The 17846-nt window shown below is 45.6% G+C and overlaps 1 protein-coding gene across 5 annotated transcripts in view; it reads right to left on the bottom strand.

The window, feature by feature from the left end:
* Nucleotides 1-17846, bottom strand: part of FGGY (FGGY carbohydrate kinase domain containing) — a 339037-nt gene that overhangs the window by 15300 nt on the left and 305891 nt on the right. For all 5 annotated transcript variants that reach the window (XM_068239391.1, XM_068239395.1, XM_068239393.1 and 2 more), the window contains exon 15: nucleotides 854-915. In XM_068239391.1, the coding sequence (XP_068095492.1) occupies nucleotides 854-915 (62 nt within the window). The remainder of the gene's footprint in view (nucleotides 1-853; nucleotides 916-17846) is intronic.

A 17846-nucleotide genomic window follows, 5' to 3' on the forward strand; every position in this document is an offset into this window, starting at 1 on the left:
GATAACCTGCAGTTTGAATTAAATTAATCACGTTCTGATTAATGTCAGAAAGAGGACTGAACGTAAAGGCCATGACCATGTAGATGAGCCCCAATGCCTGATAGACATGAATAATATTATTATTGATTTGTAAAGCGCCAACATTTTCCATAGCACTGTATGTAGGAGGAAAACAAACAAGGGGTACATAATGATAAAGACAAAGATATACATCAAAATATGGACACTGGTACAAAATGCAGAAATGGTGATTACAATGACAGAATAAAATGTATAACAGAGCGCAAGCTATGAAATGAACAGCAAAATTCAAGACACAAAACGGTGAGAAAGCCCTGCCCTTGCAAGCTTACAATCTAATGGAATGGGGGGGGGGGGGGGGGTGAAACAAGAGGTGGGGAGGTATGAGGTATACCTACAGCTACAGTGCCTAGTTAGGTTATCTAAGAAGGAGTAAAACTTGAGAGGTCGAAGGGCAATGGCCTTAGTTAGAGCGTATGCTTGTCGGAAAAAGTACGTTTTGAGGGAGCGTTTAAAGATTTCAAAGGTTGGAGAGTGACGGATGTGCTGTGGAAGGGCATTCCAGAGAAGGGATGAGGCATGTGAGAAGTCCCATCAGATCGACAGGAAATTTCCCATTGATCCATCATTTCCAACATGTCCGGATTACGATCGATAAAGGGCTCAATTTTGTGCTGTACTTATTATTTTTGAATTTATAGAGCCGATTACAAAATTGTTCCCTTTATCGATCGGAAGCAGATCGGATATGTTGGAAATTACTAATCGACTAGAATTTTTTTTCGTGTGTACAAGCCTTTAGATTTCCATTCGTTATACGTGTAAAGATTACCTTTTGTGTGCAGGGTTAGGAAGGATGATGTTGCCAACTCTTGACATTTTCTGCATGGCTTCCTGTGTGATGATAAAAGATAAAGAAGACATTGTGAAAACTTGCCTCTGAAAATACCCCCACCCCTAGCAGAGGAGTATGATTAGACAGCTGTCACAGGTTTTCAATAGTTGGCACCAGTAAAGTAGAGACCAGTTCTAAAAAAGGGAATCACAACATGGTGAACTGATAAAGTACAAAATATACTGCACTTTTTTTGTGGAAGACTAAGATCCTTCATTGTAACAACTCTCAGTTGCTTTTAGTGCTGTTAGTTCCCCAGCTTGTTGTGTTTTGAGTGCACAGAGTTAATGTTTGCTTGCAAGTAAATTGACCACATTCCATCAGCACCTGTTTTTTTTGTTGTTGTTTTTTTTGCGCCCTGGATGTATTTAGAGAGTTTAGCCTGTCTAATTCCCCCTCATTTGTGCCTAATCACAAGTTGTAATTTGATCTCTCCCATGTCACCTGACTGCCAAGGCAGATAAACTCATTTGAAAGCACAGGATGTTAACAATATGTCTGCTTCCATGAAAGTTTTGCAGATTTTGTTCAGGATTTGTATCCACTGTTGCAAAGAAATGTTTTTCTTTAAAGGTTATTATGCTGTTGCTTATCTTTTAGAGCTAAGAGGAAGTTCAGGTTCAGGTGATGAGTTCAGGTCCGCTTTAAAGGAATACTGTAGGGGGGGTCGGGGGAAAATAAGTTGAACTTACCCGGGGCCCTCGCTCCCGCTGACATCACCAGGAGTGTACTGCGCAAGCAGAATATGGTCTGTGTCTGCGCAGTACACTCCTGGTGACATCAGTGGAAGCGAGGACACAGCAACGCAGGCGCAGTGGTTTTCAGACTTTAAAGTCTGAAATTCCAGCAGTGAAACGGAGGCGGGGCTGGAGCATCGGTTAGTGGATGTGCGCGCACAGGATATCTGTGGGGGACCATAAGAAGCCCCGGGTAAGTTCAACTCATTTTCCCCCGACCCCCTACAGTATTCCTTTGAAATACTATATCTGCCCATTGCTGCCGAGTGTCCACTGTACTTCCGCATTGGCGCCCCCATGTGGCTGCTGGCGTTCTAGCACATGGGGCACATGTGTGACGTCACACATGCACCCCTCGTCCGATATGCTGGTAGTCACGTGGGACTCGATTGAAGAACTATGGCGGACACTCAGCGGACGGCGTGACGGGTAAAGTATTATAATACATGAATACCTGGGGGCATATAGAATATTTGGGAGGGCAGCAGCTGGGGGTTTCGTCACATTCATCGTTTGCAATTAAAGCACGCCATTACCGCTGTGCACCTGATCAACTACTGATCACTTGACCAATTCCAGCCTGAAATCTGTTGGATCATCGATCGGCCATGCTTGTGGCGGTAACGATTTTTATCTGATTTCATAATTATTGAATTCGATGGTAGATCGACTGCCAAGTCGGTAGACGTATGGCCACGTTTAGTGTTAGGCATAAGTAAAAGAGTAAGCTCAGTGTCAGGAATCATATTAGAATTAGTGTGAAGGCTATGGCACTGTGGTAGGTTAGGGGATATGGATAAGTGTTGGACATCAGTGTGACGGTTAGGGCCCTTTTACACTTGAGATCAGTTGCTCTCAGTTATAACTAAAAGAAAAACGATTTGCAAAGTAATTCCCATGTGTTCCTATGGCACAATTCCCACTATACACGTTTTAACTGAAAGTTTTTTTTACAATGCACTGCTATGGAAAGAACGCGTACCAACACTTACGAATGCTTTAGAGAACCTGTACTTAAGAAAAGGGCCCCTGGGGGGTACTTACCTCGGGAGAGTGATGCCTCTGGATCTGATTAAGGCTTCCCCCATCCTCCTCAGTCCCCCGGTGGTCTCTCTAGGCCTCTCCAAAGTCACAACCGACAAATTGTCAGGAATGAATTGTCAGGCAGCTCGCGGGTTGGATCAGGCGGAAATAGCCGATCCCAATCAGGACTGCTCTACTGCGCAGGTGCAGGCAACTTGCGCCTGTGCAGTAGAGCGGACCTGACTGGGATCGGCTAGTTCCGCATTATCCAAGCTGAGAGCCGCTACTGCCCCTGTGCATGGCCGCAGTTCGGAGCGACCTAGAGAGACCACCATGAGACGGAGGAGGACGGGGGAAGCCTCAATCAGATCCAGAGGCTTAGCCCTCCCGAGGTAAATACCCCCATGGGGACCTTTTTTTCAGTACAGGTTTTCTTTAAGTGTAAAAGGACCCTTGAAGTGTTAGAGGTTTCAGTCTCTGCTGGTCCGCAGATTTCAGTGCTTCCAGCAACTGGTAAATGTAAATGGCACATGTATCCGCTAAACTGTGCTTCCACTTGTTATGGTACTTATTTTTTTCTGGTTGGTGACCGAAGATGACACATCAGCCTTGTGACAGCTCATTAAACACAGTGTGACCCTATTAACACCCACGCTCAGGTTAAATATTACATCTCCATAGGGCCGCATTGTCCCGGAGTGGACACAGAAAGAGGTCGCACACAAAGGACCTATTCTTCCCCAAAAACCGAAATATTCTGATAGGTCCTTTTTAAAATCCTGTCTTTCTTCTCTGACCACAAAAGCACTTCTATAAATACACACGGAGACCGTGGTCACAGCGGCACAGCGGAGCAGTCACTACAGGACAAGACTGCGGCGATGTGTGTGCCTACAATAATGGGGGTCATTCACCCATTCTCGTAATGTCGCAGTTTAAACAGAAACAAAAACGTAAACAGCCTTTATGGTATAAGAGGCTGAGTCTGTCTCCCAGCTGTAAAAAAACAACCTGCTTACTACAGCCCCGCCAATTATCAGCTGAATCATCCACAAACAGCTCTATAAGGAGTAACCGATCTTTACTGGAAAACGTTATTGGTCAGAGAGATGTCAGCTTTAAAGGGCTGCTTAGTTAAATGTAGAGGATTGTTCTTTTCAATGCATGTCTGCTGTAATGGGTGGGGGGAAGGGGAGAAGCTACCATGTTTTTGATCATTAAAATGATGACTGATGGGGGTTGCCAAGTGGGAGCTTAGTAAAATAATCCTTTCAGCCTGGTGAATGGGAAGATTTTCATCTGTGTGTCCGGCTATTGTCCACTGCAGCGCACAATCGGCTCACCCAACCTATCGTCGCAAAATGGCGCTGGGAATGTGGGCGTCTCCATAGGTCGTAATGTGAATTACAGCTAGAGCGGTGCGCAGAGAGTAATTGGAGCGCCCTTGAAAGACAGGCACAAACTACTTTAAAAACAGCCTATAAAAAGGTAGAAGACCGAGAGCCCAATATAGTGTACTATGTATTAGACAAGGGGGGGATGTAATGTGAAGCGTATGTATTATATTTACAAACCAGGGTTACCTCCAAGGCAACCACTGAAAAGGCAGGTGGGGAGAACAAGCCTGTCCCCACTCAGGATTAAGACGTTGCTCTCTGTGGATAGGAAGAAAGTAAGGGTATATCACCCTTCCATCAAGGGTGGACTTCTAGATACGCAGAGTTGTACAGAGGCACCAGTAGGATAAAAGTCAATAAAATGTTAAAACATTTGGGCTGCGGTGGTGGACCAGCCAACCCAAAACAGACACATGTACTGTCGATTTAAAGTAGTAAATAATTTATTCATATACTCCCAAGAAAAGTTGCAACGCGTTTCGCTGCCAAAGTCCCGCTTCTTCAGGCAATAAATAACAGGAGTGATACACAGCACAGAGTCAAGAGAACACTTGGCACCTCTGGGAACCTCTGGAAATCGACAGTACATGTGTCTGTTTTGGGTTGGCTGGTCCACCACCGCAGCCCGAATGTTTTAACGTTTTATTGACTTTTATCCTACTGGCGCCTCTGTACAACTCTGCGTATAAAAACAGCCTAATTCGGCTTAACGCTGCCGGGAGCAGGGTGAGCCCTTTTTCTGAATCTTTCGACTGAAGATTGGGAGTGTTGGATTTTTCAGCTCAATTTTTATAAAAAGTGGAATGGTGGGTTGTCATTTACTTGATGATGTACAGACCCAAGCACTTTTTTTCTGAGTTTTGAATCATTTTTTTCATATTTGGGGAAAAACGTATGTGTGTTGTACCGTACATTGGTCAGATTTTTGAAGTGTTACAATCAGTCAAAAAAAAAAATGATTGCAGTTCTTGAATTGAACAGATATTTAAAAAAAACTGTATGCTGTGTGGCCACCATAAGGCCTTGTTCACATTATAAATCGCCAGCGCTATGGCAAGCACTGGCGAATTATGGGGCGATTTTAAAAGCGCTTCTACAAGAGCTTTCGGCTTAGAAAAACTTAGCTTTTGTAAACGATTGATTTTTCACTTCCTGACATCAGTCGCGGTAGCGTTTTGCGCGTGCACTGTAACGCACGTAATGTTATCGAGAGCAATATCGCGGCCATTTTCGTGCGGAAAATTAGCGGTAACGCGCACTAGCTAGCGCAACCATGATAAAAGTTATACTTTGTGAATCAAGCCCTATGTATTTATTCATCAAAGCACTTGGCAAATCGCTATACAAAGCTCTTTCTCAAGTGCTTTGTGATTTCCCTATACCTTCCATTGAGCCAAAGCGCTCAGAAAATAGTACATGTAGTGTGTTTGCGATTTTAATAAAATCAAAATGCTCACATGTGAACACTGTCATAGGAAATCATTACACAAGTGCTTTCAGGGCTGGGCCGAGGCATAGGCTGGAGAGGCTCCAGCCTCAGGGCGCAGTGTAGGAGGGGGCGCACAATTCATTCAGTTGTTATTCCTAATTGTGTATAAAGCAGAAAGAAATAAGAAAAGGGGATACATAGCAGTGACTGCAAGCCAGATAACTAGATATTAAGGTGTTGGGGAGGTTGTGGGCCCTGTGGCACCTCTTAGTCTAATAGCAATCAGTGTGTGACGGCTGGGGTGGCAAGGATGGAGGGGCGCACTTTGGTGTCTCAGCCTTGGGTGCTGGAGGACCTTGTCCCAGCTCTGAGTGCTTTTAGAGCGATTTGCAAAATCACCAGCGCTTAAAAAAATCAGCAAACACTTATAGTGTGAACGAACCCTAAGGGAGAGGGACAGCCTGGCATGAATGTATTGCAGGCGAGACTCGAGCCCCAAGACAACCCAACATAAGCAAGTAATGCAAAACAGGACAGCCATTAGAATTCAGCCTGTAGTTCTATGACCTGTATTCAGCCTAGCCCCAAGGCATGCTGGGACTTTTAATTCTGTAACTGCCTTTATTTCCTCAAAGTATTTTTTTTTTTTTTTCAAATTTGACTTTCTCCCACATTTTGGTTAAGTAGTCTTGAGAGCTGATTTGAAGTTTAATATAAAATGCCTCCACTCCAGGCTTCACCTTCCCAGCTCAGGACTGCTGGGACCGCTCCCTGTTACTATTTACACTGGTTGACGTGGAGAACGGACTGTAAATATTTACATCTGGAGGGATTATACCATATCCCTCGGCATTATACAGTAAATACAAACCATACGATGAGCGGAGGGGTGGACAGAGAATCCTGAGCCTCCCACATCTGGGAAAGCTTCTCTGGATCGCCTGCTCAGAGCTGAGGTGGAGGAACAACTGAAGAAGATATCTTTATTGCGAATGACACATTATATAAAAAGGGGACTGCTGTCAAACATGCACATTCCATATTCAAAGGGAAAGCATAGTAAACTCTGATATAGTAGAACTTTGGGTACAGTGAAGTAAATGTCCATGTCCTGGCCATTGTAAGTACATAGTACTAGTAGTAACGCCTGGTATAGTAAACTGCTAAAGTAAACCTGTTTTTTTAGCCAATGGGGCTATAGTGGAAAGTGGGCGGGTGCATGTGTCATACGTCAGTGGGAGACGCATGAGCTGTGATTTTGTACACAATACTTCCATTTTAATTTCTAGCTGCTCCCAGGCTTACATTCATGCTTGCATGTCAGTTTTAGGGTCATTTTAAATAGTAGTTAGGGTCCCTACCGATAGGATGACCTCATCGCGGTAGAAGGGTCTAGACGAAATCCTTTGCATGCAAACTATTTTGGAACCCAACATCGTCCATTAGTATATAGCAAAATTTTCATGGGGCCCTCAGAACTAGGCATTCTTGAGCAATGCCACCTGGCACTACCCTATGGATTTGAGTCGATTGGGCAATTTATATTCTCGTGCAATGTTCACTGTGTATAGTTCTTGGGCTAAGGAACATAGTCAGTAGGGGGGGGGGGGGGGGGGGACAAAGGGAAATGAATAGTGAACACATTTAGTACAACCTGGGCACCCTCTGCTCTAGGGCCCCATAGCATAGCTGTGGCTCCAAGGCTATTGCTACGCCCCTGCTACCAGCGGTGTAGCTAGACATTATGGGGCCCCATAGCAGAACTTTCATGGTGCCATAAAATGTAGGCATTCTTGAGAAATGCCACCTACCTCTACCCTATGGATATGATTTGCCTGGGAGGTTTGCATTCTCATGTGATCTACACTGCATACAGTCCATGGGCACTAGATAAAATCATAGATAAAATCCACAGAGGCGCTGCACCTATCTGCACAACCTCGGAGTTACTCCTGCTCTTGTATTTGTATACAAATTTCAAAGCGCTATAGTCAATGTACATAAACATCAATTTAATCGAGTGCGCTATCACGAGACTTAGGCAAGTCTTTCACAATCACTATATCAATGTTCAGCGCACATCCTCCATAAACCTTTAAAGGAAAACTTAAGCCAAACAAAAAAAATGACATTTATTCACCCGGGGCATCCCTCAGCCCCCTGAAGCTGGATGGTGCCCTCGCAGCCCCGCTCCGATCATCCTGTCCCCGCCGGCGGCTACTTCCGGGTTCGGCGACAGCTGCCGACAGGCTGGGAACGCGGATGTTTTTCCGCGTTCCCAGCCGCTATATCACCCCTCTATGCTGCTATAGCGTATATATATATATATATATACGCTATAGCAGCATAGAGGAGTGATATAGCGGCTGGGAACGCGGAAAAACATCCGCGTTCCCAGCCTGTCGGCAGCTGTCGCCGAACCCGGAAGTAGCCGCCGGCGGGGACAGGATGATCGGAGCGGGGCTGCGAGGGCACCATCCAGCTTCAGGGGGCTGAGGGATGCCCCGGGTGAGTAAATGTCATTTTTTTTGTTTGGCTTAAGTTTTCCTTTAAAACACTAGATCTTGCAATACTCTTCAGTGGTACCTCCACCATAGACACCGGACATATTGGCAACTGTTAGACTGGCCAACCATGCACAAGTCCAGGAAGCCTAGGTACTACAGGATCCTGGTGTCACCACTGTCAAATACCAGACTTTTCATCCTGCAGACCTGTAGGAGAGGACTTCACTCTTTACTTGTGCTGCAGATAGCAATCATTATACGGACATCCAGCTTCCATACATGTAGCCGGAGGCATGAGGATTGCTGCTGCTGGCCCTGGTGGAGGAAGCATAGGATGGCAGGCTGACAGAGACTCTCCAGCTCCATTTCCTGTACTTGTTGCAGTTGTAGTAGTCTGATGTGGAGCGATCAGGAGATTCTCAGTCAGCCCGGTCTGCCATCCTATGCTTCCTCCACCAGGGCCAGCAGCACAATCCTCATGCCTCCAGCAACATGTATGGAAGCTGGATGTCCGTATAATGATTGCTATCTGCAGCACAAGTAAAGAGTGAAGTCCTCTCCTGCAGGTCTGCAAGTGAAGGAGGAAAAGTCTGGTATTTGACAGTGGTGAGACCAGGATCCTGAAGTACCTAGGCTTCCTTGACTTGTGCATGGTTGGCCAGTCTAACAGTGGCCAATACGTCCAGTGAGTCCGTTTAACATTGGATGTCTATGGTGGAGGTACCACTGAAGAGTATTGCAAGATCTACTGCTCTTTGTTTTGCCTGAGGAGGCGGGCTTGGGACCCGCGAAACGCATTGCATAATTTTATGTGGAGTACTGATTAAATATATATTTTTCTGGATACCATATATGGTGGTTGTGTCATATATATTAGGGAGACGGATCCACCCCGGTCCCCCAATTTTTTATTTGGTTTTAATAGACTACTAATTTTTATTCTGCTGGCGCCTCTGTAACTACTACAAATATCATTATCCACCTGGTGGATGGGTATGTACACCCTTATTTTTCTTCTACGGAGAGCGACTTCTTGGCCTGAGTGGGGACAGGCTTAATATCCCCATATGCGATTGGAGTGGTTGCCTGAGGTCGGCAACCCACACTTGTGAGTATATCCATATCTGCTGTACAAATTGAAGATTACCTTATATCAACAATAATACACTATTGGGGGCTCTCGGTTGTTCTTTCTTTTTGTCTTTCTACACAATACTTAATGTGCCTGAGTTGACCATTTCTGATGTAGAAAACTACTTAGCAACAATCCCTTGGAGTTTAGTATAAAGGGATTCAGGAGTCAGTCTATAGACACATTCATGTGTTCCAGAACCCAAGTGGCACCAGAGACCTCCCTAGCCCTGATGTTCAGTGGCTCTGTATTGGACAACACATAAGCTTGTATTCATCATGTGTTCTCCATCTAAAGAAGTAACTGCTTTGTTGATGTGGTGCTCATGCAGGGAAAGAGCCGTGTGTGCCCCTAACGATGCATAATTTTATACTGCTCATAAGAAGCACTCAGCTGACACTCTGGATAACATCCATCAAGCACACATCAGCATAGAGATGAATTCTGAGCATCATTCATCACCTGAGCCATCCATTACTGCCCAGCTGTGCAGCGTATATCCACACACTGTATTCTCAGGGGAATCGGACTCCACAGCTCACAACCCCACTGGAGGCTGCTGTGATGTCCTCCTAGCTTCCACTCAGATACACAACATAATCATTATTCCTTTTCTGCAGACATGCACAGATACGTCTAGCGCGCAGGTGTTAAACACAAGGCCCGTGGGCTGAATGCGTCTCTCCTTGCCATTTTATGTGGCCCTCAAAAGCTGCATCATTGTAAAAAGTAAAAAAAAAACCAGTATCACTGCTTTACCATCCAAATAATGCCAGTGTTTCTGGTGCAAACATTGTCAATTTGAACCTGGAATCTGCAACAACCCATGAGACCTCCTCCATGTATGTAGCATGGGCCCCCCTCCTTCGATCTAAATCCCTCCATGGTCACTTCTGTTCTTACCAGCAGCTGCACGCTCTATACTTCCATATCTCCAGCTCCCAATCACATGTCATGTATTCAGAGCCAGAGATATGCAGCATAGGGAGTGTGGCTGTCAGGAAGTTTAGAGGAGCCCTGAAGCAGGTAAATATTAAACTGCTCCACTGTGCTACTCTGCAGAAAGGGGAGGAAGATCCTGCCCCTGTCTCCAGTCACTGTAGTTACACAACTTTATATCAGACTGTTTTATAAATGTTGCATCTTAATAAACAATTTGACCTGCAACTTAGATTAGGTTTTAGATTTTGGCCCCTTGCCTGATTGAGTTTGACACCCCTAGTCTAGTGTAACGCAGTCACCAGGACTTTGCTACAGCTTTGATTTGCGTGCCTGCGCAAGGTACCATCCTGTGAGTGACACTTAATTATTGCACTTTCATTAATGGCCTATGGCTCGGCTCTTTTTTTTTATTTTTTTTATTTTATTAAATGTGACTACCACTGCTCCATGCTGCCATTCTGCTTTGTGCCTTTTGAAAAAGTCATGCCTTCTGAGAAAGAGTTGTGTGACCAATTGATAATGCTTTACTCACTGGCTCTGGCTGGCAGGCTTTCTGGGAATGTCCAGGGGAATCTGCCACTCAGGGAAATCTATGTGGCAGTAGTGATCAAGTAACCATGCTGCAAATTTAAAGTGTACCTGATTTAAGATGTAAAAAAGGGACATACTGTAGAGGCATGTTCCCATCTGAAGGACATGCCTCTGTGTGCCCTCCTTGCGGCTCTCTGTGCCCCGCTAGCCCCCCGCTAGAATTTGGTGACATGCAGCTTGTCGGTAGACTAGTAGGGGAAGGGGCATCCCTTGTAGGAGAGGAACTCCCACATAACGCCCCTTCTCCGCCAATCAGAGCCTTCTCATTGGCTCTCCATTGCCTGCTCCCCGTCCCTCCCCCGCCCCTTCCATGCCAATCAGCGATCTCTGTTCTTGGAGGAGAGCACAGAGCTCAGGGCAAAGGCGTAAAGTGGCTTACCCTGGTCCTGCAAAAGTCCCGGCAATGTTAATTACTATTCCCACTCCAGGCTGCCATGGACTCAGAGGAAAGACATAATTCAGCTGCCAGCTATTACTGGTGGCTGAATTACACTGCTTTTAAAGTAACTTGGGATCAGTCTTTTGAAGGCACCCAAATTACTGTCTGAGAGCCACTATTACCGTAATTCACATTGCAGCCTACGGCGGCGCACGGTGTACCCAAATGCCCAGCGCCGTTTTGAGTTGTCTCGCCTTACAGGGTCACTTTGACTGAGCAAAGAAGAGAACCAAGGGCGTAGCAATAGGGGGTGCAGCGGTAGCGACCGCATTGGGGCCCTTGGGCCAGAGGGGCCCCGAAGGGCCCTCCCTCAACTACAGTATTACTTCTCTATTGGTCCTGTGCTCATAATAATCACTTCTATATATACATTGAGTAGTGGTAAACATTAAGGGCTCGTTCCCACTGTTGCGACGCGATTTCGGCCGCATTCCGACGCTTGTAAAAACGCATGCGGATGAGTTTCCGCATGCGTTTTTACCCGCGATTTCGCATGCGATTTCGCATGGCAGGGTGCCATGCGTAATTAACCATGACACTGCCAGGGCTAAATAAAATTGAAAAAGGTGCGAAATCGCACGCGAAATCGCGGGTAAAAACGCATGTAACAAACGCATGCGTTTTTACTATTAAATACATTAGCGGCGATTCGCACGGATTCCCGACGCAGGCGAAATCGTTGGCTCTTTTGTGCGTTTTTTTCACGCTGAAAAAAACGCACCTCAACAACGCTACAGTGGAAACAGGCCCATCCACTTGCATTACATGTGCGGATCTGCATGCGTTGGACGCATGCAGATTCGCGATAGTGGGAACGAGCCCTAACAAGCTCTTCCCCATCCCCTTCTTGCATCTCTGACACTGTAGTTGCTATTGGCAGGTTTTGGTGCGCCGTATCAATTGTTATGTATAGAGTGCCTGGGGGGCCCCATTGTAAAACTTGCATCGGGGCCCACAGCTCCTTAGCTACGCCACTGAAGTGACAGTTGTATGGAACTTTTTCGATGTTTTTTTTCGACATACAACATTTAGCTGGGTCTTCATTTTGGAATCATCGCTTTTCAATTTTGGCCTGGGGCTGCTTCGACGGAAAATGAAGAGTAAAGCGTGAGCTCTGGGGCAAAGCAGCTGTTGGTGAGAATCTCAGTGCTCTTAATTAACTGTTACAAATGAAGCACTAATCCCTGTATGACAAGTGTGGACAAGTGGGGCGGCTTTGATCACATGGTGCCACGCCGCTAAGAGGAGGAAATATTCCAGCCATTTTGCACCTGTGTGGTGAGGAGCACCCGGGATCTGGGCGCTGGTGGCTTCCATTGTTTGAAAAGCCTCTCGTATTTGGAAACAATGGATTTGACATGATCTGTTTATGTTAGAGACAGCTGAAGGCTTAATTCATCTGAGCCACAACTCTCTCCTAGCCCCGCTGCCAAGCCATAGAGGCTGCCAGTACGTGAGATGATTAGAGAATGGCTCTCAGCACCACTCCTGCCACAAATGGAAGAATGGCAGAGCCTCACTGGAGATTTACAGCAGCCTCAGACCTAGAGATTTCTATAAAGAGGAACTGTAACGACACAAAGCAGAACGCAGGAAATTATTCAGGATACTGACTTTTACATTAAATAGCCTGGTTTCAGCATCATAAACACTTCCTATATCTATATATTGCTGTATATATTGGTATGTAACCCCGCCTCCACTGAGGCTTATCCTAGGCTATTTATTATGTGGAATTCTATCACCCTCCCCCCCAACCTCGAGCATTCTGGGAGACCAGCTATGTTTTTGTACTGGCTCAGTAATGGAACATGCTCAGTAATGGAACATTCCACAGAGATCACCTGCCAGTACTAAAGATGTCTGTTTCAGAAATTAAGTTAGGGAGAGGAAAGATTTTACAATGGACAAATGCTGACTTAATAGTTTGTAAATTAATATTGTAAAAGGTTTGTAAAACTTTATTCATTATGGTATTTTGGTTACAGTTCATCTTTAATTCATTTGGGACTAACAGACTCTGGCCCCTTAACCCTCCTGGCGGTTTGACAAAATCCGCCAGGGGGCAGCAAATACGTTTTTTTTTAAAAAAAAAATTTTTTCATGTAGCGAGACGAGGTCTCGCTACATGATAGCCGCTGCTCAGCGGCATCCCCCCAGCCCCTCCGATCGCCGCCGGCGATCGGAGATCAAGAGATCCCGTTCAAAGAACGGGATCTCTTGAAGGGCTTCCCCTGTCGCCATGGCGACAGGGCGGGATGACGTCACCGACGTCATCGACGTCGTGACGTCAAAGGGGACTCCGATCCACCCCACGGCGCTGCCTGGCACTGATTGGCCAGGCAGCGCACGGGGTCTGGGGGGGGGGGCGGCTGCGGCGCGACGGGTAGCGGTGGATCGGCGGGTAGCGGCGGCGATCGGACACTGCACGCAGCTAGCAAAGTGCTAGCTGCGTGCAGGAAAAAAAAATTATGCAAATCGGCCCAGCGGGGCCTGAGCGGTGCCTCCCGGCGGCTTACCCCGAGCTCAGCTCGGGCTTACCGCCAGGAGGGTTAACCCCCTTGGCGGTATGAAAAATACCGCCAGGGGGCAGCGCAGCAGTTTTAAATTTTTTTTTTTTTTTTTTAAATCATGTAGCGAGCCCAGGGCTCGCTACATGATAGCCACTGCTCAGCGGCATCCTCCCGCCCTCTTCGATCGCCTTCGGCGATCTCCGATCAGGAAATCCCGTTCAAAGAACCGAACGGGATTTCCTGGAGGGCTTCCCCCGTCGCCATGGCGACGGGGCGGGATGACGTCACCGACGTCAGCAACGTCGGGACGTCATTGGGACTCCGGATCCAACCCTCGGCGCTGCCTGGCACTGATTGGCCAGGCAGCGCACGGGGTCTGGGGGGGGGGGGGGCGCGCCGCACCGGATAGCGGCGATCGGGCGCGCGGCGGCGGCGATTGGGGTGCTAGCTGCGTCCAGCAAAAAAAAAATTATTTAAATCGGCCCAGCAGGGCCTGAGCGGCACCCTCCGGCGGCTTACCCCGTGTCACACACGGGGTTACCGCTAAGGAGGTTAAAGAGGAACTCCAGCCTAAACAAACATACTGTCATTAAGTTACATTAGTTATGTTAATTAAAATAGATAGGTAATATAATCTCTTACCCACCCTGTTTTAAAAGAACTGGCAAATGTTTGATTTCATGATGGCGGCCATCTTTTTGGTTGAAAGGAGGTGACAGAGAGCATGAGACACAGTTCCAGCTGTCCTGTGTCCTGAGCACCTCTCCTAGTTGCTAGGCAACATGAACAACATCATAGGAAATCCCATCATGCTCTGCACAGCATCAGGAAAAAAAGCCCGGGCTTTTCTTCTTTGATGGGTGGAGGCGTGGAGCTTAGCTAAAAATGCAGCTAAAAATTATGCTTTAGTAAGAAAAACAAAGTTCTGATGCTGTGAAACTGTTAAAGAAACACCAAGCCTTTTCAGTGCTGCTGAGTAGATTTTTAGTCTGGAAGTTCACTTTAAGGACCAGAGCCTTTTTTTTCATTTTAGACTTCTTGATCACTGTAATTTGCATAGCTCCATACCTCAGTCAAGAGCCTGAGCCAAGGGGAGGGGAAGATGCATGATCATCAATATACTGCAAGCAGGGGCATAACTACAGGGGAGAAGCCCCTACGAACGCCTGGGGGCCCAGACCTGTAAGGGGGCCCCAACTATGACTTTACTCTCAGGGTGTGAACATAGGGGGGAGGGGCCTCATCAAAGTTTTGCTGGGTGGGGGCATAATTTATAGTTATGCCCCTGGCTGCAGGAACTTCTTTTGAACTTTCTTTTGTAATCCAACTGGACAGATTGCTACTAGGGAGGGCAGTGTTAAAGAGACACTGAAGCGAAAAAAAAAATATGATATAGTGAATTGGTTGTGTACTATGAATAATTTCTAGAAGATTAGCAGCAAAGAAAATATTCTCATACTTTTATTTTCAGGTATATAGTGTTTTTTCTAACATTGCATCATTCTATAATATGTGCACATTACACAACACTCAGCATTCAAAATGAGTCTTTCAGAGCAGTCTGTGAAGAAATGACATCTCCTCTAGCAGAGAAAAAGTAAATAGTCCAGGAACAGTTGAGATAATAAAAGTCAGATAACAGCCCTCTCCAAGACTAACTAAGGGCTGGTTCAGACGGACGTTTGCAGAGCCTTTACTGCCAGCGTTCAGGGCTTGGTGTTAAACGCTCCCATTCAAGTGAATGGGAGCATTTGTACCAAGCTTTTACGCGCGTTTGCACAAACGCGGCGTTCAGGTCCCGATTTTCACTGGCGTTCAAGGAGCCCCTGGAAGCTACATGTTGCTTCCAGGGGCGGTTAATCGCGACGGGAAATGTCCCCCTAGGGGAAGAAAAAACGCGACCGCATCCGAACGCAATGCGAACGCTGCTGAAAGCCTGAACGCATCACGAACGCAACGCCAACGAACGCGACGCCTCCAAACGTCCGTCTGAACCAGCCCTTAGTCGGAGAGCTTAACCACTTCGGGACCACAGTCTTTTCGCCCCTTAAGGACCAGAGCCTTTTTCTCCATTCAGACCACTGCAGCTTTCACGGTTTATTGCTCGCTCATACAACCTACCACCTAAATGAATTTTACCTCCTTTTCTTGTCACTAATAAAGCTTTCTTTTGCTGCTATTTGATTGCTCCTGCGATTTTTACTTTTTATTATATTCATCAAAAAAGACATGAATTTTGGCAAAAAAATGATTTTTTTCACTTTCTGTGCTGACATTTTTCAAATAAAGTAAAATTTCTGTATACATACAGCGCGAAAAATGTGGACAAACATGTTTTGGATAAAAAAAAACCCATTCAGTGTATATTTATTGGTTTGGGTAAAAGTTATAGCGTTTACAAACTATGGTGCAAAAAGTGAATTTTCCCATTTTCAAGCATCTATGACTTTTCTGACCCCCTGTCATGTTTCATGAGGGGCTAGAATTCCAGGATAGTATAAATACCCCCCAAATGACCCCATTTTGGAAAGAAGACATCCCAAAGTATTCACTGAGAGGCATAGTGAGTTCATAGAAGATATTATTTTTTGTCACAAGTAAGTGGAAAATGACATTTTGTGACAAAAAAAAAAAAAAAAAAAAGTTTCCATTTCTTCTAACTTGCGACAAAAAAAAATGAAATCTGCCACGGACTCCTCATGCCCCTCTCTGAATACCTTGAAGGGTCTACTTTTCAAAATGGGGTCATTTGTGGGGTGTGTTAACTGTCCTGACATTTTGGGGGTGCTAAATTGTAAGCACCCCTGTAAAGCCTAAAGGTGCTCATTGGACTTTGGACCCCTTAGCGCAGTTAGGCTGCAAAAAAGTGCCACACATGTGGTATTGCCGTACTCAGGAGAAGTAGTATAATGTGTTTTGGGGTGTATTTTTACACATACCCATGCTGGGTGGGAGAAATATCTCTGTAAATGACAATTTTTTAATTTTTTTTACACACAATTGTCCATTTACAGAGTTATTTCTCCCACCCAGCATGGGTATGTGTAAAAATACACCACAAAACACATTATACTACTTCTCCCGAGTACGGCGATACCACATGTGTGGCACTTTTTTGCACCCTAACTGCGCTAAGGGGCCCAAAGTCCAATGAGTACCTTTAGGATTTCACAGGTCATTTTGCGACATTTGGTTTCAAGACTACTCCTCACGGTTTAGGGCCCCTAAAATGCCAGGGCAGTATAGGAACCCCACAAATGACCCCATTTTAGAAAGAAGACACCCCAAGGTATTCCGTTAGGAGTATGGTGAGTTCATAGAAGATTTTATTTTTTGTCACAAGTTAGCGGAACATGACACTTTGTGGAAAAAAACAATTAAAATCAATTTCCGCTAACTTGTGACAAAAAAATAAAATCTTCTATGAATTCCCCATACTCCTAACTGAATACCTTGGGGTGTCTTCTTTCTAAAATGGGGTCATTTGTGGGGTTCCTATACTGCCCTGGCATTTTAGGGGCCCTAAACCGCGAGGAGTAGTCTGGAAATCAAATTCCGCAAAATGACCTGTGAAATCCTAAAGGTACTCATTGGACTTTGGGCCCTTTAGCGCAGTTAGGGTGCAAAAAAGTGCCACACATGTGGTATTGCCGTACTCGGGAGAAGTAGTATAATGTGTTTTGGGGTGTATTTTTACACATACCCATGCTGGGTGGGAGAAATAACTCTGTAAATGGACAATCGTGTGTAAAAAAATCAAGATTGTCATTTACAGAGGTATTTCTCCCACCCAGCATGGGTATGTGTAAAAATACACCACAAAACACATTATACTACTTCTCCCGAGTACGGCAATACCACATGTGTGGCACTTTTTTGCACCCTAACTGCGCTAAAGGGCCCAAAGTCCAATGAGTACCTTTAGGATTTCACAGGTCATTTTGCGACATTTGGTTTCAAGACTACTCCTCACGGTTTAGGGCCCCTAGAATGCCAGGGCAGTATAGGAACCCCACAAATGACCCCATTTTAGAAAGAAGACACCCCAAGGTATTCCGTTAGGAGTATGGTGAGTTCATAGAAGATTTTATTTTTTGTCACAAGTTAGCGGAACATGACACTTTGTGGAAAAAAACAATTAAAATCAATTTCTGCTAACTTGTGACAAAAAAATAAAATCTTCTATGAATTCCCCATACTCCTAACTGAATACCTTGGGG

The sequence above is a fragment of the Hyperolius riggenbachi genome, chromosome 6, assembly GCF_040937935.1.
Source record: "Hyperolius riggenbachi isolate aHypRig1 chromosome 6, aHypRig1.pri, whole genome shotgun sequence".
In the NCBI taxonomy this organism is placed as follows: Eukaryota; Metazoa; Chordata; class Amphibia; order Anura; family Hyperoliidae; genus Hyperolius; species Hyperolius riggenbachi.